The sequence below is a fragment of the Saccopteryx bilineata genome, chromosome 2 (assembly GCF_036850765.1).
Source record: "Saccopteryx bilineata isolate mSacBil1 chromosome 2, mSacBil1_pri_phased_curated, whole genome shotgun sequence".
Lineage (NCBI taxonomy): Eukaryota > Metazoa > Chordata > Mammalia > Chiroptera > Emballonuridae > Saccopteryx > Saccopteryx bilineata.
In genome coordinates, this window is record NC_089491.1 from 23,167,659 (window position 1) to 23,192,506 (window position 24,848).

The following is a 24,848-nucleotide window of genomic DNA, read 5'->3' on the forward strand; positions in this document are numbered from 1 at the left end:
TTCCAACAAAATGAAGTTGATATAGTCGCACTGTCACTTGAATAAGTAATAATTCAAACAATATAGTGTACTAAACTTCAGAAAGAAATGTAGGAACTGTCTTTATCCATGCAAACACACTAAATACTAATCTTCTCTATCATATAAGTCCATCATACATATAAAGAATTTTACCTTAAACTACATTTGTCATAATTTACATTGTTGTTCTGCAGGTTTGAATCTGGTTTTGTAGAAGAATTTTTTAAGAGTTAGAATACAGATGGTTACTAAAAATATGGACTTCCTTTTGAAATGGAGGGTTTATAACAAGTGGTAACGCTGCTGCAGGCAGAACTTGAAAGCGGTGTAACATTCAGCATTGGCACCTGAGATGTGGCGGGCCACTCCTAGCTTTCCGGGAATTGTCAACCCCACCCACGACGTGATCACAGCTTTCACCATGGCCAAGGGCCCTTTGAGGTTTGCCCTAGCTATAACATTCTCAGACTGAACAACTCAAATTTTTGTTGATCACGTCTTGAACACTAGGGCTAGAGGCACACTTTACTGAGTGGGATGGCTGGGTCACAGTGCCCCTGGGCTGGGTCTCCGGTGAGGAGCAGCCTTCTTTCACAGACAGGTGGCGCAGCAGAGGAGCCAGGCAAGGTCAGAGTGAGGGGGGCCACTGGGTCTGTCCGCACTGCGGTCTCCCCTCCACTCCTCTCCATGGACCTGCCTTTCTTGGCTACTGGAGCCGAGTTCAGGCTGTGAACCCAGGTGGGAGGGGGTCACAGGTGCCAATGGATCTTTTCTAATTGTTTCATGGGCTAGTGCTTCTGTCTACACAGTAAACAATGAGTGGAGTTCAGACCCCACCCTAGAATAATTAAACCAGAACCTCTGTGGGCAGGCCCCAGGCATCTATTAGTTTCAAAAATGTCCTCTGGATAATTCTAACATGCAACCTGTGTCAGAAAGCTCAACTTGAAGTTACTGGTCTGCCTCTAGCACAGGGACATGGAAGATGTCAGAATGAACACCTCACAGAATTGTTCTAATAATTCTGATACAAATGGTGGAACACATTAAGATTACTGATAAAAATATAAAAGGAAAGACAGGAAACAAAAATACATTATTGCTAATGTATTGATTGTATTCAAATTTTTATTTTTTGAACAAAAAAACTTAAGGACAATGATTTTAAATAATAAAACATGATATATTCTAGATACTTCTTAAAAGACAGTTTATTAAATTTGGACGCCCTACAGTTCTGTTGTGATGTTTTCATCAACATTTATATTATTTCTTACCATTTTATCATCACTCTAAACTTGCTAAACAAACAAAAAAAATCACTCTGTCTGCGTAAGTGAAACTTCACTTTAAGGAAATACTCCACTTCCACGTAAGACACACACACAGAACAGTCATTTATTTTTTATATATACAAAACACAAGAAGTCTGTCCAGCCATTTGGGTTTCATTGTTCCCTTGCCCATACTGAGATCAGCAAAACAGCTAAGTAACAAGCAAGATTTCACTTCAGCAGTGCAAAGGATGGCATCAACCAAACTTCAGTAAACAAAACCAACGAAGTACAAACATGGTCAGCAAAGTTCAACTTGTAGAATAGTGATTTCAAAACATAAACACAGAGTGGGTCACAACTAGACTGATTTCACTGTGCAGCTTTCCTTAGGGAACAATACCACCCATTTCAGAGAAAGGGTTGTGCATCCAAGCCTTTGTTCATAAAGATGCCCTTCAAACAAATTCATCATAAGGCAAAAGGGGGGGGGGGGGAAGAATGCAGCGGTTTGGCCCAGAGAAAAGCTTATACAGAATGTGTATACACAGTTGATACACATTTATAGATGTGTCACAATTTAACCCATGTTGATAGTCATTCAACAATTAAATGAATTGGCTCAGTGCAGTGAAAAAAAAAACGTTCATTTTCTATAAATATGTAGTTATTTATTGCTAATATGCTACACATTATGGGCAGACGTGAAAATTGCGGTAACTGAGAGTTGAAGCCGCCATATTGCCAGGGTCAGCCCTGCAGCAGGCACCCATACGGACCACATGCCACCCAGTCCTAAAGGAAAAGCAAACATTCCACTACCGAAAAGAGAAAAAGAAAGAAAAAGAAAACAAAAGGCTTATGCACTGTCCCTTACATATTTGCCTATTTAAAAAATAAAACAAAACAGAAAATAAGTCCAGTTCACCACAACCTGACAAGCCAGTTCAGCGGCATGAGGGGAAGAGTGAAATAAAGCATGCACGTACAGGGAGCACGATCTAGTCTCACTGTCAAACAAACTGGAATACAAAAACCCAATTTAAATAAGACTAGACTAACTGTAATAGAAAATAAAATAAAATAAAAAACAACCCACACACACTTAGTTTGATACTGATTAATTTGAAGAGTAAAACTCATCCTGCACCCTCTTAATACCGTACTGCGATTTATTTATTGATGCTGGAATATTTCCTTACTTAAAAAAGATATTAAATACCTGTATCATGAAATTACATTCTTTTTAACAATAAGACATACTGTGTAAGAAAATAGCTCATGTGTGAAATGTGTCTGAAATGCATTTTTCCTTACAACTATTAAAATATCCACTCACACTACAACAAAACCACCCCAACCCTCCCCCCACCCAAAAAAAGTTCCGGAAAGATGGGGTGGGTCAGGGGAGGAGCAGGGAAGGAAAGGTTTACCAGCACAGTGATTAACAATGGTTCAAGACAGAACCAACGAGAGTTGGTCAAAAAGATGCCTTCAATGCATGGCTATGATTAAAAACCAAACTCAACCACTTTGGGTTCACTGCAGTGAGACCAAGAGAATCTCTCTCACAGATTCACAGAAATACTAGACTCCAGCTCTTTTATTATTATTTTTAAAGGTTTTGTTTGTTTTTGCAAGGCCTAGTAGCTACCTTATTACGATTTATATCTGCTCTGCAACAACTACGAGAGGTAGGCATAAAGCATGAAAAAGTTTCCCAGTTAGTACCTCGCTGTGGCTTGACTGTTCACTGCCTAAGATTGTTCACTGTAGACGGGAACAGTGACTGCCTTCCAGTCTCTTCTCAACCCCCGAACGAAGCTGCTGCCATCCCACATATGTTCCAAAACAGTGTACTCACAAATGAGAAACTTTCTCTACTGAAGGATACTGTCAGTGTTTGTTGCAGAGCACTTATGTATATATATATTTACATATACATACATATATATTTATTTTTTAAAAAAATAAACAAAAAAAAACCAAACCTAGGTTCTTAGAACCAATTCTCTTGATTTTCTACTTCCACAAAATAAAGTACACCATTTGGCCAAGACTACAGATATGTTGGTTTTGTTTTTTGTTTTTTTTTTTCACAGATGCAAATGCCATGCAAAATAAATTAAAGAACAGATACCAAAACATACGTGTGATAAAACTACTGAAGGTAGATCTTTAAAAGCATTTATATAAACATAATTTATAATACTTCTCTTTTTTCCTGTATATACAGTCACAAAGCTGTAGCTATACGTCTAGGATCTCTTCTGCTGTGCCCCCACAGCGCAGTCTGTAGCGACCAGTTCTCCAGCTTATTGTAGGGTCCCATAATGCCGACAAAAAAATGTATATTGTCATGGATTCCCGGATGAACCAAGCTACTGCATAATCGAGTTTTGAAAAACACAGTGTGCCACCCTAGGAATTAAAAAAAAAAAAAAAAATCGATTACTGTCACACTGAAGTGTTAAAAAATAAAATTCTTGGAATTCACTCTATATTATATTTGTAAAGAAAATGTTAATTGTGAGTAGATAAGAGCATTAAAAAAAATGCTAGCCTAATATATTCTGAGTTCAAATACTTTTTGTTTTTTTTGGCATCTGAATAAAAGTGACTGCATGACCAACTGAAAGTTGAAAATCAAGTTAAGTTTTGAGGTCACATTCCATTAATGGAAGGAACATTTAAACCCGATCTTAATGGGAAGCTAAAGAATGGCTCAGACAGATTTTCCTTCCACATTTCCTAAATAAAAAGGTTTAAGTCCCATCAAATGACCGCCAACCTTTTCATGCCTAGCCACATACCTGGACACCCCTGAGTTGAATGTAGTCAAATATAAACCATGCCAGGCAATGACACATGAAAAATACCATAATATCCCATCTGAATACATAGTGGGCTGCCCATCCAATAATTAAACTGGCAACAAAGCATTCCGAAATCGGCTCACAAATTATTGTAGCAGGAAGCATGTTAATTCGTAATTTGGTCCACCTTAAAAAACAACAAAAAACAATTTTCTTAAACAATAGCTTGGTTACAAGACGAAATCAATTTTCTTCCCCAAAATATTTAGTTCTTTACCCTATTATATAAAGGCCTGCCTCTTTTAAGAGTATTTAATGAATCCCTCTTCCACGTTTATTTAGGATGTCAAGGAAAATAGTCTAGAAATTCAATGTATGGTCTATACTTTGATGAATAAAAAGTATAATAAGTCAAAGTACAGAAAACGAGAAAATAGAGATTAACATAAAAACAGACAGTTTCAACATCTTTTCTTTTTAATGCTTTCAATGTTACATACTAAAGAAAATATATTGAGGCATTAAATTTATTTTAACAAAGATCAACTTTCTTTTCTGGAATGGAACAAAATCTGATTTTAGATTAAAAAAAAAACAAAACACCAAGTTATGCCACATAAAAATTACCCCCTTCCTTTTTCTTTTAACAAAGTGTAAAAAGAAGAAAGCTGTTGATTCACCTGATCATTCTGGACTGAAACTGAGAAATTGAGTACGACCCAGAGTTCTGCATGGCGACCTGAGTGGACATCGCAAACCTCCAACCTCTGAAAACCAAGACAATTATACAGTGAGCTACGATGACGAACACAGGCCAGCACGACAGGTTACACATGTACTCGTCACTTGTACACAGTAACTGGGTGGGTCTAGGAAGCAGGATTAGCATCTTGTTTAGAGGACATTGGACTGATGGTGTTTCACCACTCACGCGAGTCCCTAATAGTGCCGCCTAAGAGCTGGAAGAAACTAGTTTTAGAAACTTAAAACACAGGCGTTCTCAAAGTTCTAAATGAAATGGGCTCTGTATTTAAAAGTTTAGTCTCTGTCCCTACTGATCAAAAAAGGGGAGGGCAACGTGTGTGTGGATGTTCAATAGGAAATGTAAGCAAAAAGTGACTTTCTGTATCTCTTGAAAAACACTGTGAAACCGTAAACCACATGAACACTACTGATGAGACAATTTTAAAAACATATGTCAATATTTAAAATCACGTCTTTGGTAAATAATCACATAAGGCAAGGAGCCCCTTTAAAAGAAAACAGTACCGTTTTGTGATAGGGAAATGTTAAGTCCGTCATGCGAACCATTAGGTGGCTTCTTAACAAAACCATAAAGAAGCCGAAAATTTCAAAATTTGAAATTATCTTCTTTAAATTTTCACCTACTGGCTTATGACTACGCTATTATTTTTAATTCTTCTAAAACACACAGAAATTTACAACCATAATAATGAACATTCACAATCACAGAGACACTTTTTTAAATCACTTCAAACCACATTAATATGAAGAGTGTAGATGAATGAGAACATTTATTTGCTTCACTACTATAACATTACCTATGAATAATTAATAGAAATTACTTTCTAAAAATATTAACCTATTCTGTATTCACTAGCAAATAAAATAAAATAGCCGTTAATCCATGGGTTTAACAAAGAGAATAAATCAACGAAGTTAGGTACCAAATATACTGTAGCCTAATGTAATTTAGTTTTCTTACCGATCAGCTATTGCTTTGGCCATAAAGTAATCTTCAGCAATGTATTGAGCAAAAGCTATAAGGCCTCCTGCTTGATCTAACACATCCTTTCTCATTAAACAAGACATTCCTGTTACACATTTGAAACCAGTTACATTGGCAGAGATATAGGACCTTGGATGAGAAGTTCCAAAATATACCTGCCAAAAAACAAAACAAAACAAAACAAAACCCAAAAACATGTATACAATTAGAATTTTAGGTATGGTGCTTATAAACTTTTATTCCTAATGAATTTCCTTTAAGTATGGCTGGATAAATATCCCATTATTCTTATATAAACTACCTGAATAAAAATTGGTACAAAATAATGTTTATATATATATATACACATATATTTATACACACACACACATACACACACACACACACACACACACACATATATATCAGGCAGTCTGTAATTTATTTGGTTGACTACTCTTGTTATTATAATAATCTTATTACTTCTAGGGGAAAGTATATTCTATTCTCAAATAAATATATCTTCCCTAAAACTGCAAGATTCAAAGATTTATCCAAATAAAACTTAACTTAGATATAAAACAAGTAAAAATATCACTCAATGTCATACAAAATATTAACAAATATTTAACCTCTTGCTTTCAGAATGTTCATGTAAATACACACACACCTACATATAATGGATGTCTGTATATGCATACAGTGCATGCATGTATATATAAATACCACCTATAGTTATATTGACATACAGGACAATCATATTTAACTCCTTTGCTGTGTCCTTTCATAGAGAGCTGCTTCCTGCCCCCGAGTCACTGAGCTGCTTCTCAATTTCCCCAATTTTACTTTTCAGTGTCTTTTTCATAAACAGGGAAGACACTAAAATTTTGCCTCTCAATTTACTGTTCTTTTCCTAGATATGCTTTGAAGTCATGAGATATGCAAGCTGCTACATTAGTGGTCGAACAGGATGGTCATCGCCCTCCTTAGTAGGCACGGAATCCTATTTGTTATTTACATCTTAGATATGCTGCCTTTTCTACTCAGCCTGACATAGAGAGAGGAGCAGTGATCTTTCTAACGGCAAGAGTTACACACAGAGAAAGGAAATTAATAGGACAATTAAGAATGTGATTGTGAATATGAAGGGAAAGAGACTGGTGAAATTACATATACATAACACAGCGTTATAGAGAGCAGAAAAGCAAATTCTGGAGGGAAGGGGGGGAGGGCGTTAAGGGGATGTTCAGGGGAACACGGGGGTGGGGGGATGTATTTGGTGGGACACTTGAATCTATGTAAACACAATAAATTAAAAAAAAAAAAAGAATGTGATTCTTGCTACCTACCCCACGACCACACTGTATTGAAGCCCTTTGTGATACTGAATTGAACCAAACTTCTAAGATCAGAAACATACACTTAATTCCTTAAGGAGTTACTAAGTAAGGTCTGAGGAATGAGGTGGAACTAGGGACTTGTTGGGAGTCTCCGAAGACTTCTTTACAGAATAGAGTAATTGCTCTGGCTTAATTCCATTCACTGTAAGTACGGTAGATTAAACCTAAACCCACCCTAAACGATGGGGGTGGGTGCAACGTGGGAGATGTTTACCATTGACACATAAACCAACTGGGACATTTCTAAAAAATATAACATGGCATGTAAGAATAAAAAGTATTTTATTTTAGAGTAACCATTCACAGTTTCCTTTACTAAACAAAAATTTGATTAGCAGACAATCTGTCTTGCCCAAAATACCATCCCAACTCTCAGAATAGTCTCACGCTTCTGGGCGATGAGGAATCCGATAACAAGAATATTATTTATGACCGCTGTACTTACCTGCTCTAAGGTGGCGGCAAAGCCCTGCCTGTCTGCTACGTAAGGAAGTCCGTGAACCAGGCCTACCTTCTCCGTCATCTGGTTCACCATGTCAGTGAGTGTGTCTGGAATGACTACAATGAAAAAGCAAAACGGGGGAAGGGAGAGAGAGGAAAAATATTCTTTTTAGCAAAATGCCCACTACTATAAATATATTTTGTAAGTTGTTAAATTATTTAAAAAATTAAATTCTTTTTTTATATTTGGATCTAATAAAATACATAAATCTCAATCACCTCTCTGAGAATACAAAATTTCAATAAGGCATACTTTATGGTAAGTTAATTTACTTTATACATTTTTAGGGCAGAATATACCCCCTCTGGAGCAGAGGCAGGCTATACTTGAAAACCTTACTACCCTGACTTCAGATCCGCCAAACTGGAATAATGGACAATGTGTCTTAGTTGAAAGCTACCGGAGCAGAGGTCAAAGGACCTCAGTTCTTACGCTGGCTCCTCCATTCTTCAACCACAGGAAGTGAGCCTACACTTACCAGAGGGTAGGAGACCTCCTAGCTCATAAAACTGCTAACAGGAATTGAATAACATTACACTTGACAGAGATTCGTGCACTGAAAACCCCACCGGAGTATGACAGTACAGAGCTTCAGACGGTAACTGTGATAGGCACAATCTCTAAGAGACATGTGACAATCCTGACTAATTAATTAGGAGTGCTACACTTCTGTTCATTTCCAAAGCTGCATTGGAAAGCTAATAAAAAATGTAAAATCATTGCCCCACCTTTGTCTCATATTTTCACTTTTATTTCCTTCAAGTCTTTAAGAAATAACTCTGTGATATGAAAATGTATCTAGACCTTCAATACGCATATTCTGTGGTGATGGCTCTGTTCTGCCACCCCGCAGGGGACACCTGGCACTACCTAGAAACCTTTCTGGTTGTCACACTGAGAGAGAGGAGCCACTGGCACCAGGTGGGGGGAGCCCAGGGGTGCTGCTAGACACCAAATGTCAACAGTGTGGAAGCTGAGAAATTGAAGTACTTAATAGAACAGAACAGAATAGAATACTACAGAACACTGACATTACTGTAACTATAAACATTTAACAATACAAATTATGTATTCAGTATATAAAAGGCTTCCCGTTAAAAATCATCTAAGTAAAAAGCTGTTTTCTAGTAAAACACTCACCTATTAACTGGTCCCTTTGTGTAAGACAGTATATTATGACACGGACCAATAAGTAAAAGATAAGTGTCACATGAACAAGGGTAAATTTACACCCATGAAAAGGCTTACAGAATGTACCATGGACAGTGGCTATTTTTCTTAATGGCTAGAATTTTCTCTTCAAAATGAAAACATTTTTGCATGTGTAAACTTACCAGGTTAGCATAAAAAAGTCAAAACCTTAGTATAACTTGACATATTATATGAAATAATAATGAAATGAGTTATTTTATTAGGCAAACAGAAAGGATTGATAGACTTATTTTTATATTGCTTTTGGCATTTTGTCAAATGAATAGTTTTATCAAATAAATAAGAAAAACCTCACCTCTTATTCCACTATCACAAATCCAGATAAGATCATACTTTGCAACTTCATATCCTGGCATTAGATTATTAATTTTAGGATTAATGCCAACCTTTTTGCCACCTAAAATTTTAAAGGTACAGCAGTGAAAAATTCATGCAACATTGGGAATATTTTCTATTATACAGATAGATGGTAGACAGAAGTGAAAAACACTTGCATATTTAAGAATTTAAACATACTTTAACATTGTTTTACATTCCTTATTATTCATAATGATATATGGTATTTTGAAAAAAACTATTCATTCTCAAGAGAGAATTACAGCATTTATCTTTAAAAATTTATCATGAATCAACATTTAATGGAAAATATACCTCTATAAAAGTCTTTAGACTAAGATAATAAGCTTTTGAAAAAACACTTCTTTTGCAATAAAAGTGAATTCTATTGCTAACTCCGAAGTATAGTGCAAGATACAGAACAGGCCCCACGGTAGAAACGTTTAAGAAAAAAAATAAAAGATTCTTAGGTCTGATTGATGAGTTAAACATAATTTGGGGTTAGTTTTTGTTATTTTGTTAATTCCAGATATGGATTATTTTTATTATAAGTTAAGTTTTCTTATAAAGAGAGAAACATCTTTTGCTGTTCCAACAAACACACATAAATTAAACACTTTAATGGGTGGCTAACACCTTAATCTATATATATATAGTTTTAAGCAAAGCTTACTGCCACCTAGTACAATGGAAGCCAAATGGTTATGGTGGAATTTGTTACTTACCTATAAACAACCTGGCATCAACATTGGGGTATTTTCCAAGAAGCTTCTTACACACATCAATGGCTGGATCATCATGATCTTGTACACATAGGAGGACTTCATACTAGTCAAAGAACATGGTTTATGTAAATTAACCTCTTTTACAAAAAAGAAGCATTTGTTAGTATTTACCGATTGATCAAAAAGCATTAAGAAAAACAAGCAACTGTATATACACAGAGCTTAAAAGTTAAGCGGGCACTCATAATGGCTGTGAACACTTCTTTTTTTTTTTTTTTTTTTTTGTATTTTTCAGAAGCTGGAAACGGGGAGGCAGTCAGACAGACTCCTGCATGCGCCCGACCGGGATCCACCCGGCACGTCCACCAGGGGGCGATGCTCTACCCATCCAGGGCGTCGCTCTGTCGCGACCAGAGCCACTCTAGCACCTGGGGCAGAGGCCAAGGAGCCATCCCCAGCACCCAGGCCATCTTTTGCTCCAATGGAGCTTCGGCTGCGGGAAGGGAAGAGAGAGACAGAGAGGAAGGAGAGGGGGACGGGTGGAGAAGCAGATGGGCGCCTCTCCTGTGTGCCCTGGCCGGGAATCGAACCCGGGACTTCCACACGCCAAGCCGACGCTCTACCACTGAGCCAACCGGCCAGGGCCTGTGAACACCTCTGATGTTGTGTTGGCTGTAAGTCACAGCAGCTTCTCCGGGACAGGGACACGTGTGCAAGCAGAAGTGATCAGAACGAGAGTGGCGGTGCCCACAGTTAAGTCTTGCCTTTCCCAGAGAGGCATGGCCCGGTAAGGAAACGGCTCTCGAACTTCGCCATGCCCTTCACCACCGATGACAGACTAAAAGTTCGCACAGTGCCTGGCACTGAACTTCACTGGGGAAAGGGAACAGAACAGACACACCCTCTGTACTCTAGACCTCTGTCTCTGAACTTAACACTATTTCATGAAGGTGCAATAAAGTACATATTGAATCCCAATAAGGTCAGTTTCAAGGGTTCTGCTAAACTCTGCACGTGAACAGGACAAAGTGAGATTAATTTTCTGTATAATAATTTTTGAAATAAGACAGAATTTGATTTGATTCAAAATGTATCATCCTGAAAAGAATGCTTACATTTTTAATATGAAAATACTCAGGATTCCCCCCTCCCCCCAATGCTATGCTTACTCTTTGATAGTAAATTAAGGAAGTAATTTCTTAGCACTTAACTAGCGGTGTTCAAGCTACCCTGGCACATCTCTTTTACAAAGAGCATACTGGGCCCTGTTATCAGACTTTTGAACCAGAACCTCTGGGCTGACCTTGACATGTAACCAGGTTTATAATATCTTGAGCTCTAAGTTACCATGTAGTAAACTACTAAATTAAAAAAAAAGTTTGCTTTCACATATAAAAACGCTACTTTAGTATTTTGTGGGATATGTATTCTAAGTAGTAATTTTTTTTAAGTGATGATAAATTCATGCAGATTCAATAACAAATTTCCTACATAGTCTCTTTCTGAAACAGGTTGGACATTTTTAAGCCAGAGAGGGAGGTTAATTATTTGCGCACGTACACACACCCCACAGAGCTATGTGTTATAAAAGATAAAGAGCTAAGGACACAACTTTGAAAGTGTCTAACATACAGGGACTAACTCGGGTAAAGGGACGGCCAGTTTTATCTACTTCCATTGATAAGCATACACACACAAAAAGTGGAAATAAAATGTTTACAGTGCCCGGGAACACCATAATTTCTGTTGCCTAACAGACAGTATTTCAGCAAAAACTGGCACTACAGAAATTAGTGGTCTGAGCACAAAAGAGACAGGACTAATGTCCATGAAGAAGATAAAAGTAAAAAATTTTTTCAAGCAAAAAAAATGTTTTCTCATATATCCTATCCAGTATCTACCTTTAACACTGACTGACCAAACTGCCACTCAAAGAGGGGCTGAAACTGACTTTACAGCCACCTAGTTTCCAGAGACCAGATAACAATCTGAGACGGGGGGAAGGCCTCATGCCCGCCATACCCCTGAAATTTCACAAGGGGGGATGACTCTAAAATTTATAAAGTGTCAGTCATCATCCCAACTTGACTTTCAAAGCAATTTTTGAGTGAGCTGCCGAAAGGCATTGCTCTTAACAATGATGGTTAGAAAGGTTAAGTGACTTTCTAAAGCAGGGGTCAGGAACCTTTTTGGTTGAGAGAGCCATGAACACCACATATTTTAAAATGTAATTCCGTGAGAGCCATACACCGACCTGAGTACATTACGCATCATCCAATAAAAATTTGGTGGTGTCCCGGAGGACGGCTGTAATTGGCTCCAGCCACCCGCAACCATGAACATGAGCGGTAGGAAATGAATGGATTGTAATACACGAGAATGTTTTATATTTTTAACGTTATTTTTTTTTTATTAAAGATTTGTCTGTGAGCCAGATGCAGTCATCAAAAGAGCCACATCTAGCTCATGAGCCATAGGTTTCCGACCCCTGTTCTAAAGGGTAAGAGAAACGATTAGCTTTCCTACTATAGCTAGCTGCTCAGCCAGGTTTGCTTTAAAAAGTTACTTTTTATCCAAACAGAGCATAGTTTCTTTAATGCTTTCATAAATTATGCTGTTTTGCAGGTATATGAGTGAATATAGTGAAAGGAAATGTTTATAAACAATATAATTTCATAAATAAAAATTAAAAAGCTAATTTTAGCCTTTTTTCCCAGCAGAAAAATACTTTGTAAAATACAGTACTAGAAATACAACTTAATGGGAAGAAAGAAAGCCCTATTAGATTATAGCAAAATTTTTTGAGATGTATATGGTATAGGCATGGTTTGCCTTTATCCAAATTCAAGGTTTAAAGTTTTTGTTTTTATTGATTACACCCTTAAACTTAATTTCAAATAAAAACTAATACCTTCTGATTTGCCCAGGTGCAAATAAACATCCTCATATTATCAAAAAATATGTTTAGACTTTTATTATAAAACACATAACTTCCACTTAATTGTTTCTGATATTGAATATTACACCAAATTGGAGGTAACATTCCAAATGTTTTCTCGAGTATTAGATTTTAAACCAGGTACCTTCATTTTTAAGCTATGATAATCACAGATCCGTGTCTTCACAGTTTGATCAAACATTTTATTTGCTAGGACTCTCTCTCTCTCTGTATTTGAATAGTTAAATGGTTCTAACAATTGGCAAAAACTAGATATTAAATTGGTTAAAGATTTTCTTAGCCTACACGATAATAATTTTTCAGATGCTTTAAACTATTCTAAAGAATTAGGCATAAATATATATGTTCAACAACAGTGTTTATTAAAATATTATACTTGACAAATATCTTAAGAAAACATTTACTTCATAAGTCTGAAAGGGATATAAGGGATATAGTAAATTCCAGTATAATACAGTATGAGTACAGAGGATCTAGAAATAAACCCCAGAGGACTTTAGATAGGAAGGTTAACTTCCATCAAATTTTTAGTAAGACTGCTATACAAATAGCTAAACTGACTAATTCCTCACCTTTTCCCCCAACAGTGAGATGACTTAAAGGCTGAGAAACAGAGGTACAGAAACCCACAAACTATGATTCAGCCCTTTGATATTTAGGAACTGAATATCTGAAACCACAATAATCATGAATGCCTTTTCTGCTTTATGAATAAAAATATTAATAAAAATAACATTAGAAAAAATGTCTTCTTTGATTTCACCCTATAGACATTAGGAATGCAAAGTTTTTACTAAACAACATAAAATATCCTTTTAAAAATTGAAAATATTTTAATATATGTTAATCAGTTGTACTGCATATTGAGTAGGAACATCTTGAATTATTTATAAATAACTCATCATGTTTACAGAAAAATCTTAAAACATATGGATTACAATAGAATATATTCTGCAACAGAGTGAACTTAGACCTCAAATGCCTAGAACATTCTCTGGCACAGAGTAGGCAATGAATGTATTTGTTAAACTATGGCACTTATTCTACAGTAATTTTTGAGTGAAAGATGGATGCGAGGCAGGAAATGTTTCCTAAGAAAATCACTCTGAATTCAAAGTTCTGACAACATGAAATACTTACCAATTTTAAAGAACTAAGTTATACAGTTTTTGAAAATTATTTGAACAATTCCTGACCTTTCTTACTTAGGTTCATTACATACATGTATTGTGCTTCATCTTTCGATAACTGATCCCACTTTTGGTCTTTAATTCTCTGTTGGAAGACTCTTCAGTGAAACAACATTTCCTCTTAAGGATAGCTACATCACTGGCAATAAAGAATTAAACATGCACTGACTGTAGGTGTAATGCTTTCAACCAATTCTGTGTTTGCAAAAAAAGAAAAAAAAATCCTAATTACAACTGCTTCACTCTGTTAATAACTCTGATCATTAACTTAGCGAATCCTCGTAAGACCAGAGTTCACTGAAGTAAAGCCATCAAACCGCGCGAGATGCAGATGACAGATTTTTCCTGCCACTGCTCCATCTCTCCTCAAACGCCTTCTATGCTGATGACAAATGAGTTCTCCATTTCATGAAAAAGGAACTCTATCACTTTTTCATTCTTACATATTTTTTCCCAAGGAGTAATTTTTTTTATTAAGCAATACATATCAATATTAGGTGGATTTATAAGATACTGAAATCACAGAGTTCTTTCAAGCTAATGTGCATAGTAATAATCTCACTGAAATTTAAACATAGAAATTCAAAACAAGTACCAGCGTAACTTTCACACATGTCCAAAATTAAATACAATGTCAGGGCCTGACCAGGCGGTGGCACAGTGGATAGAGCGTTGGACTGGGACGCGAAGACCCAGGTTCGAGACCCTGAGGTTGCCAGCTTGAGCGCAGGCTCATCTGGTTTGAACAAGGCTCACTAGCTTGAGCCCAAGGTTGCTGGCTCAAGCAAGGAGTCACTCGGTCTGCTGTAGCTCCCCGGTCAAGGCACAGATGAGAAAACAATCAATGAACAACTAAGGTGCTGCAACGAAGAATTGATGTTTCTAATCTCTCTCCCTTCCTGTCTGTCTGTCCCTATCTGTCCCTCTGTCTGAAAAATAAAGAAAGAAAGAAAATTTCAGAATTTCAACGTATGTTCCATTTTTTCCCCCAAATGGCCTAAAATGTTTCCAAATCAAATAATGGAAGAAAATACTATGTTCAGAATGAAAACATTTTCATACTTCTGTAAAACACTGGTCACACTGGACAAAATGCAGAGTGAAGTGCAATGGACCTGGCAGTCACACGAATGTTTATTTCACAACTACATGTGTCCTTGGTGAGACAAACGACTCTTCTGTCCACATTCAGATTTGTGTGACGTTTCAGTGAGTGGTTAACGTCAGTCTGCTGTGGAACCTTTGCCTTTGTGTTTGGTTTTTTAGAAAGCAAATAAAATGCTGTGAAATCGACATTTTCCTTTAGATTGTAGGAAAATTCCTTTGTACTTTTCCTCTGCTTTTTCATTTCTTTTCTTTTAAGTGAGAGGAGGGGAGATAGTGTGAGACAGACTCCTGCATGTGCCCCAACAAGGATCCATCCGAGGCCAATGCTCAAACCAACCGAGCTATTATTATTGTATGAGGCTGACACACTTAGACCAACCGAGGTATCCTCAGTGCCTGGGGCTGACGCTCAAACAAGCTACTGGCTGCAGGTGGCAAAGAGGGAGAGAAGGGGGAGAGGGAGGGAGAGAGAAGCAGATGGTCACTTCTCTTCTCCAGTGTGCACTGACCAGGAATTGAGCCTGGGACATTCATACGCTAGGCTGACACTCTATACACTGTGCAAATCAGCTAGGGTCCTAAAATTTCTATTTATACAGCTAACAATATTTTTATAATTAGAAAATAAAATTGTGATCTAAAAAGGAATAAAAACAACTCTTTGCATATACTGTTACTCATTTTATAAAAAAGTATCAAAATAACTTTCTCCTAAATCGATGTAAATGGCTTGATGACATAATTCAAGTAAGTGAAGACTAGAGTTCTTGACATAATCCCGAATTATAATTTTTAAAAATTCAGAATAAGAAATCAACTATTGATTCATCCCAAATGTTCATAATTAATGGCTACATATGTTCCTGGAGTTATTTTTAAAAACTCTAACTACAATTAAAACCCATACTAACTTCTGCAACCATTTAAAATTCCATGACTAGAATCTCACAAGAGCTTCAGCAGGATAATTTCATTGATTAGGTTTTAAAAGTGTTTTAGTGGAAAAAAGAGTAGGATGACGGTTAAAAATTGAAATGTGAGATTAAGTTTCACAAGTATAAATTCATGATTCTTAGCTGTGCTCTGAGATTTACTCATAATCAATGAAAATGCTTTCATTCATAAAAATAAATTCTCCTTTGTATTAATTCATATAATATGGGGCTTGAAAAACTTCCATTTTTCTTATTGCAAAGATTATTTTACAATTAACTTTATTTATATTAATTCTTCCTGAATTAAAAAAGGCCAATTTTTGCATGCTGAGTTTAAGAAAAGAGCAAGTACAACTAAGCCATAAAAATAAATAAAAGACTGCTATTTGCAACAACATGGAAGGATCTTGAGAGTATTACGTTAAGTGAAATAGATCAGATGGAAAAGGACCAGAATCATATGGTTTCATTCATTTGTGGGATATAAAACAAGAAGCACACAAATGAACAAACAAAACAAACACACAGAGACACAGTCAACAGTGTGGTGGTTACCAGAGGGGAAAGGAGGGAGAGAAAGGACGGAGAGGAGAAAGGGGGTCTAATGCATGGTGACGGAAGGAGACTAGGCTTTAGGGTGAGCACACAATGCAGAGGATGCATTATGAAGTTGCACACCTGACACTCATTTACTGTCATTAACAATGTTACCCTTAAAAACAAGCAAACAAACAAACAAAAAACAATGTTACCCTTGGGGGGGAAGAAGCTAGGGGCACAAAGAAAATCAGATAGAAGGCAACTGAAGACAATCTGACTTTGGGTGATGGGTATGCAACATAATCAAATGTCAAAATAACCCGGAGATGTTTTCTCTGAACATATGTACCCTGATTTATCAAGGTCACCCCATTAAAATTAATAATAATAAAAAAGTCACCCTCCCAAAATTAATAAAAAAAATACTAACAAGAATTAAAGAAATACATTCCTTATTTTTAAAAATTATTTAATTTACTGGATAAATTAACCAATGCATGTAACTCAGATCTCTAAAGTTATTCAACATATATTAACACCCATAAACTAGAAAAATATATATATAATTTTTTGGTTTCAAATTAGCTTAAATACCTAGACTCCAAAACTCTGAAAGTGGTAACACTAAAAAGTAACTGAATGATACTCATGTCTGTATACGTAATAAGGGCTGCACTGAGGCTATCATGCCTGTCTTTTCTGTACCTCTCATTGGTGCCGAGAAAAATAAGGGCTAAGAGAAAAAAGAAAAGCATAAAAACCAGCCACCGTGAGAAGTGTGGCCTATCATCTTCCTTCTCACTACTTTGGCTACAGAAATAAAAGGAAAAGAGTCTCTAAGTGGCAAATGCTACCGAGAAAACTGAGGCAATCAGGGTAAAAATTAAGGCAAGTGAACAGAGTCACAGAGGGACAGATAATCTGGACTGAAAATCAAGCAGATCGAAATGGAAAGAAATGTCCTTCCCATAAGTGATGGACCGCCACTAGGAAGTGCTTTCAAAAGCAGTGTCTCAAACAGGCAATTTAAAAAGCTGCAGAAAACTAACTACAAAAATCAAGGAATATCAATTTTTCCAAAGAAACTAAAGGGAAGAGATAAAAAGAATACATACTCCCATCTCAAGAAAAGTCCCACCCCCTGGAAGTTCTCCAGTGGAGGGAGAATTTAACACTGCGTTTACAGAGACTGTGTACAGATCATACAAACAGATGAGAAAAACAGAGAAACGGAAACCGAGGTATGGTGAAGCCCCACCTCACCACTAACTGTAACCTCTTCTTGGCTCATGCCAGATGTTCAAGGGGATTTCCGTTTAGTTCTAGCTGTCCTGCCTCCCATTTCAGACCCAGGAACACGCTTTTTCACTCTCGCTTCCTCCTCTTCCTACTGTTCACACGGAACTCCCGTGAAACAAGATTTTATAGCCAAACCTCCAGGCACTTAACACTGTGGAGTTCCAGGTGGTTTACTCAAGAGATTTCTAATCCAGATGAACACTCAGGACATTAGCAAAGGAATCTACATCCCTCCCTCACCCCATTTCTGTCCTATGACTCCTGCTCCTACAGCATAAATTTTTAGGTTGACATCATCATTGGTTCTTCATACCTTCACCTTATACAGTGTCAAAATGCTTCTTTAAGTATTTACCGAGAGAGAGAGAAGCATGGTGTAGCCCATTTCTTTATTTTTTAAAATATTTATTTATTTATTTATTTATTTATTTATTTATTTCAGAGACAGAGGGAGAGTCAGAGAGAGGGATAGATAGGGACAGACAGACAGGAACGGAGAGAGATGATAAGCATCAATTATCAGTTTTTTGTTGCAACACCTTAGTTGTTCATTGATTGCTTTCTCATATGTGCCTTGACCACAGGCCTTCAGCAGACTGAGTAACCCCTTGCTTGAGTCAGCGACCTTGGGTCCAAGCTGGTGAGCTTTTTGCTCACACCAGATGAGCCCGCGCTCAAACTGGCGACCTCGGGGTCTCGAACCTGGGTCCTTCCGCATCCCAGTCCGACACTCTATCCACTGCGCCACTGCTTGATCAGGCCATTTCTTTATTTTTATTTTTAATTTTTCCATTGATTTGAGTGAAAGAGAGAAGGAGGACAGGGAGAGGGAGAAGGAAAGGAAGAGACAGAGAAAGGGGGGAAGGGTGAGAAAGAGAGAGAGAGAGAGAGAGAGAGAGAGACAGAAGGGGAGGGAGAAGGAGAGAAGCATCAACCTGTTGTTCCATTTAGTCGTGCACTCCCTGATCGCTTTTCGTAGGCACCCTCCCTGGGGATTGAACCTGTGACCTGAAGCACACTGAGACACCCAGCCAGGGCCTAGCCCACTTATATTGTAATTAGAACAACACTGTACTTACTTTGGGATAATCCAATTCAAAGAATGTTTCCAAGTTGTTGATGAGGTTGGGATCCACTCCTTTCAGTGGTTTCAGAAGCGACACACCTGGAAGCTTGCTATATGGCTGTTTGTCCGTTGCCTTCTTGTTGAGGTGCAATCGGCTAAAAAGCAAACGGCGTATACATTATTTCTGGAGAACACATTAGTGCTAAATCTATACAGAGCATGGACCAAGTTACCAAGAATTAGTAAAATCTAAGCTAAATTATTTTAATTTTTTTTTAAGTGAGAGGAAGGGAATAGGTAGACTCCTGCATGCGCCCTGACAGGGATCCACCTGGCAACCCCATCTGGGGCTGGTACTCAAGTACCGAGCTATTTTTAGCACCTGAGGCTGATGCGCTCAGACCAACTGAGCTATCCTCAGTACCAGGGGCTATGCTTGAACCAACTGAGTTGCAGGTGAGGAAGAGGAGAGAAGGAGGAGAGGGAGGGGAAGAAAAGCAGATGGTCACTTCTCCTGAGTACCGACTGGGAATCAAACCCAGGCCATTCATACAACAGGTCAATGCTCTATCCACTGAGCCACCAGTCAGGGACACTAAATTATTTTTAACATTTTTCTAAAGGGATATCTGAAATTGAAGTCAAGAAGAACCAAGGAAGCTTCCAGTTTAGGAAAACCAGAATGAATCAGAAGGAACATTCCAATGAAGGCTGGAACTGAAGATTGCTGTCCACTGCTGTACCCTGAGTGCCCAGGACCATGCCAGGCATAGAGTAGACATTCACTAAGTATGTAGTGAAAAAAATGAGTACCAGTGTTAGACCACATATTAACTGCTCTTCTTCCCTCACTGCCATCAAACTGGCCAAAGGACAATAAAATCTATGGGGGAAAATCATCTGCACCAGAAAAATGTGGAAGGGTCACCAGGAAAATCTGTATGACAAATGGTCCAGATAACACATGACTGAAAGGAGTATCAAGCTGCCTACGGGGCAAGCAAGAAAACGGGCTCACTAGCAGAACCCCCAATATTCAAAAGCTCCAAGTGGCAGTGGTGGGTCAGGGTGAGGTTAAAAGAAAGAACAAAAATCTCAGTGATGAGAAAAATGTCTATTAATGACATTTATCAGTGCCACCAATGTACAGAGAAGTTAAGCAAGGTTCTCAGGACTGGTCCACCCCAGGGGTATTGCAGCACAAGGCTCCTAATGAGGGAAATCATGCCACTAGAAAAGAGAGAATGTGCCCCAGTTAATGTCAGGCTGTCACAATATAGAAATGAGATGTCACTCAGTGGAGTGGAAAAGTTTCTAAAGGAAGTCACCAAAGGGTGCCTCCCTCCTTCTCATAGGCAAGTCTCCAAGCTCCCAACAGAGGCTAGAACAATCATGAGGCCATCTATCTGCAAGCTTTCTTAAGACACACATTCTTTCATATTTACAATCGGTGAAATCAATGGCATGTGCCAATTGTTGGTTGGCAGCTAGATAGCAGTCCTAATTTAATAGTATGAAAAGCAACCAATGAGACCTTCTAGAACAGTGGTAGTCAACCTGGTCCCTACCGCCCACTAGTGGGCGTTTCAGCTTTCATGGTGGGCGGTAGTGGAACAACCAAAGTATAATATAAATAAAAAGATAGATTTAACTATAGTAAGTTGTTTTATAAAGATGTATTCTGCCAAACTTAGTGAAAATCTGACATAAAGTACTTGGTGAGTAATTATTATTATATGCTTTAACTTGCTGTAACTCTGCTTTATAAATTTTATAAAGTAAAGTTACTTCCCTACTTTATAAATCACCATTACTGTGGAACCAGTGGGAGGTTAGAAAACTTTACTACTAACAGAGATACAAAAGTGGGCGGCAGGTATAAAAAGGTTGACTACCCCTGTTCTAGAAGATCAAGGTTTGATGAAACATACTCTTTAATTTTTCATTGAGTTTATTGGGGTGACATTAGTTAATAAAATTATACAGGTTTCAGGTGCACTATTCCACAACACAACAGCTGTATATGACCTTGTATGTTCACCACCCCAAGTCAAGTCTCCATCTGTCACTGCTCTACCCTCTTCCCCCTCCCCATCCCCTTTCCGTCCTGCAATCCCCACACTATTGTCTGTGTCTATAAGTTTTTTTCTTCGTTTAATCCCTTCACTTTTCACACCCAATCCCCATAACCTCTGATAGCTGTCAGTCTGTTCTCTGTATCTATGAGTCTCTTTCTATTTCCTTAGTTTATTTTGTTCAGTAGATTCCACATGTAAGTGAAATCATATGGTACTTGTCCTTTTCTGACTGGCTCACTTCACATAATACTCTTCGAGTCCATCATGCTGTTGCAAAAGATAGTATTTTCTTTTTTATGGCTGCATAGTATTCCATTATGTAAATGTACCACAGTTTTTTTGTCCACTCATCTATTGATGGGCAGCCATGCTGCTTCCAAATCTTGGCTACTATAAATAACACTGCAATGAAACACTATTAATGTATGAATGATTCGTGGAGGTACACCAGTACTGTCACCCAGAGCAGTCAGCCATAGGCTTGCTCCCAGCTAATTAAGGCAGGGATGTAGTACATAGTAAGTCCATACAAACACACATCTCTGCAGAAAGAGAACAGGTTACCTACAATGGAAAGAAATCTAAACCAACATGAAATTTAACCCTTTGAGTAGTAAGAACGTTCATGTATGTCCTCATGCCTCCTGACCATCCAGAGTACGATCGTACACAAGGCAACATTAAAAAAAGGTAAATGTATGTTCTTCTTGTTTCCATAAATTGGTTAGCCAACAAACATTTTTAGTTAATAAAACTGTAACTAATTTCATTTTTTGAAAAGAAACTCACTCCTGGGGGTCAGCGAGCATGTAAAAACTCACTACTCAAAGGGTTAAAAGATGGTGTATCGATTTCAAATCTAAAACAGCAAATGCCCGACACAGCGGAGCAGCACCTACAGCAGTGCTGCTCAGTGCGGTCCTGCACACGAGGTGCTTTTAACTGGTCTGCCATAGAAGGAATAGAGAGAAAGGACTTAAGAAATTTTCGTAGCAATTTGACCAGGCCATCCAAGTACATGATCACTAATTTATCTATCTACTTATTTAAGAGAGAGAGAGAGAGAGAGAGAGAGAGAGAGAGAGAGAGATGAGAAGCATTAACTCTAGTTGCATCACTTTAGTTGTTCACTGATTGCTTCTCATATGTGCTTTCATGTGGGGGGGGACTCAAACTGAGCCAGTGACCTTTGAGCTCAAGTCATTGACCTTGGAATCATGTTGATGACCCCCCCACCCCCCACTCAAGCTGGCAACCCCACACTTAAGCTAGAGACCTTAGGGTTTTAAACCTGGGACCTTCCTGTCCCAGGTCGACACTCTATCCACTGCACCACCACCAGTCAGGCTCAGTAATTTATTTTTATTGTAGTTATTATTATTATATATGTAATGTATATATGTATTATTATATATGTAATAATATTATTTTCCAGAAGAACTGTAAGCCTACTTTTGCCCCACTCTGTATAGAAATCCTTGTATAATATTTATACTTTTCTTCCCTCTTTTTAAATACAAGTACACTAAAAGCATACTTTCAAATACATGACTGAACTGTTGAGGAAATAAAGGATAGCCTCCAGACAGAAAGGAGACACCTGTAAGTCAGTGAGTGCTGTAGCCGTTGCTTGCCCTGGGGCCAACTGTTAGAATGACCTAGAGATGGTGACAAACCTGAGACAAGAATCATAGGAAATCTGTCCCAAGAACCTTGTGTAAATATGAAATCCCTGAAAAACAAAGTGGAAAAATTCTGGCCCACAGAGAAAAGATGGGGATGCTGCCTATCTTGGACTCAGTCTTTCTTTTGAGAGAGACAGAGAGGAAGGAAGGAAGATAAGAAGCATCAACTCATAGTTGCAGCACCTTAGTTATTCATTGATTGTTTTCTCCTATTGACTGGGGGGGGGGGGGGGCTCCAGCCAAGCCAGTGACCCCTTGCTCAAGCCAGCAACCGTGGGCTTCAAGCCAGCAACCATGAGGTCATGTCTATGATCCCACCCTCAAGCCAGATGAGCTGGCGTTCAAGCCAATGACCTTGAGGTTTCGAATGTGGGTCCTCAGCATCCAAGGTCAACGCTCTATCCACTGTGCCACCACTAGGGCAGGCTTGAACTCAGTCTTTTTTTTTTTTTTTTTAATTTATTGTGTTTACATAGATTCTAGTGTTGCCCCAATTGCATCCCCTCTCCCCCGAATTCCCCTCTGAACTCAGTCTTGAGTAAAGAGGAATACAAGGAAAAAGTCTCTGGAGAACACCTAACCACATGGCTTGGAACCCAGGATGCAAACTTCCTGTGTTGCTTGAACAAAACCCACAAGATGGAATGAGAGAGACCATCATATGTGACCATGAGTATATGAAAAGAACCACACAATGTCTATAAGTGAAAGTTAAGATCACTGACATTATAAACTCAACAGATAGGTAAAACAATAGATTGCCAAATTAAAAGAGAACTGGAGAACAGGAACTTGGATTTAAAGAAATTATCCATAATGCAGCCCAGAGAGAATGAGATGCAAAGACAAGATGTCATGGAAGAGTCTGAGAATTTTTATCTCTTGGTCCCACTGAATGATAAAACTGTCCCAGAACGGGCAGGTGCGGTGACGACCAATTACAGAGAAACCTCGCCCACTGACGTACTGCATTTGGCATGGTTTTAGATGAAAGAGGAGGATAGCTTAAACAGTGCTAAACAGTCAAAGGCTGATCCTGTCTCTCCTTTCTTCCCCTCTTCAAAAAGACATTTCACTTTGAATGCTAACACAGATATGTTTCATCTTCCTTGAGAACTTTTGATATCAAGCATGCATTATTTTTATCAGAGACTCATTCTGACTCACCAACAGCAATGGAGCCCTCTTCAGGGTCATGGTGCAGAGAATTGATGATAAGCCCTCATCCGCTTCTCCCCCTTCCTCCCCTCCCTCTCTACACCCCCCACCTGCAGCCATTCAAACAAGTTGACCCCTGCACGCTGAGGATAGTGGCACCATGGCCTTGCCCCAGATGGGAAGACATCTCCCAGTAAAGGGCTTGCTGGGTGGGTGGATCCCAGTTGGGGCACATGTGGGAATCTGTCTCTCTGCCTCCTCACCTCTCAATTTAAAAGAGAGAGAGAGAGAGAGAGAGAGAGAGAGAGAGAGAGAGAGAGAGAGAGAATTGATGATAGTACCATTTGCCTGGTAGCTTAAGAGTGGCCATAGTGGTGCTGCCCTTCTAATTGGCCAGTTTTATGAGTGGCTCTGACAGGGCCCTACAAGGTTTACTGCTTTCCAAGAACCCTTCTGTTTAAGTCTCCCAGGTCACGGTTTCTGCATTACCTACAGTGTGAACTGGGCTCACTGCACCCACGCAGGGCACCGACCTCTCCTGGGCGCCCATTTCTAGCCTCAGCCCAGACCAGGTGGGATCCTGGGTACAGCACTCCCTCAGTTTCAGGTTACATCCTCACTGGGAATCCCATTCTACCTTCCTGTCGTGAATTTGGCTTACTGCCCTGACCTTTTTTCCCCTTTTTGGGGGGGGAGTGGGGGAGCACTTTTAATTGATGTATAACATACATAAAGTCACATATAAGTATACAACTCAAAGTGAAACGTCCATGTTACCAGTACCCAGATCAAGAACCAGTGTTCTACCCTGGCCGG

The 24,848-nt window shown here is 38.4% G+C and overlaps 1 protein-coding gene across 1 annotated transcript in view; it reads right to left on the reverse strand.

The window, feature by feature from the left end:
* Positions 1-1,135: 1,135 nt before the first annotated feature.
* The window catches only part of UGCG (UDP-glucose ceramide glucosyltransferase), a 42,067-nt gene continuing 18,354 nt past the window's right edge, over positions 1,136-24,848 (reverse strand). Inside the window, exons 2-9 of the mRNA XM_066256524.1 lie at positions 19,125-19,266; positions 10,016-10,118; positions 9,250-9,351; positions 7,686-7,798; positions 5,838-6,016; positions 4,792-4,878; positions 4,109-4,298; positions 1,136-3,716 (exon numbers count right to left, since the gene is read on the reverse strand). Coding sequence (XP_066112621.1) covers positions 3,546-3,716; positions 4,109-4,298; positions 4,792-4,878; positions 5,838-6,016; positions 7,686-7,798; positions 9,250-9,351; positions 10,016-10,118; positions 19,125-19,266 — 1,087 coding nt within the window. The 3' untranslated portion in view covers positions 1,136-3,545. The remainder of the gene's footprint in view (positions 3,717-4,108; positions 4,299-4,791; positions 4,879-5,837; positions 6,017-7,685; positions 7,799-9,249; positions 9,352-10,015; positions 10,119-19,124; positions 19,267-24,848) is intronic.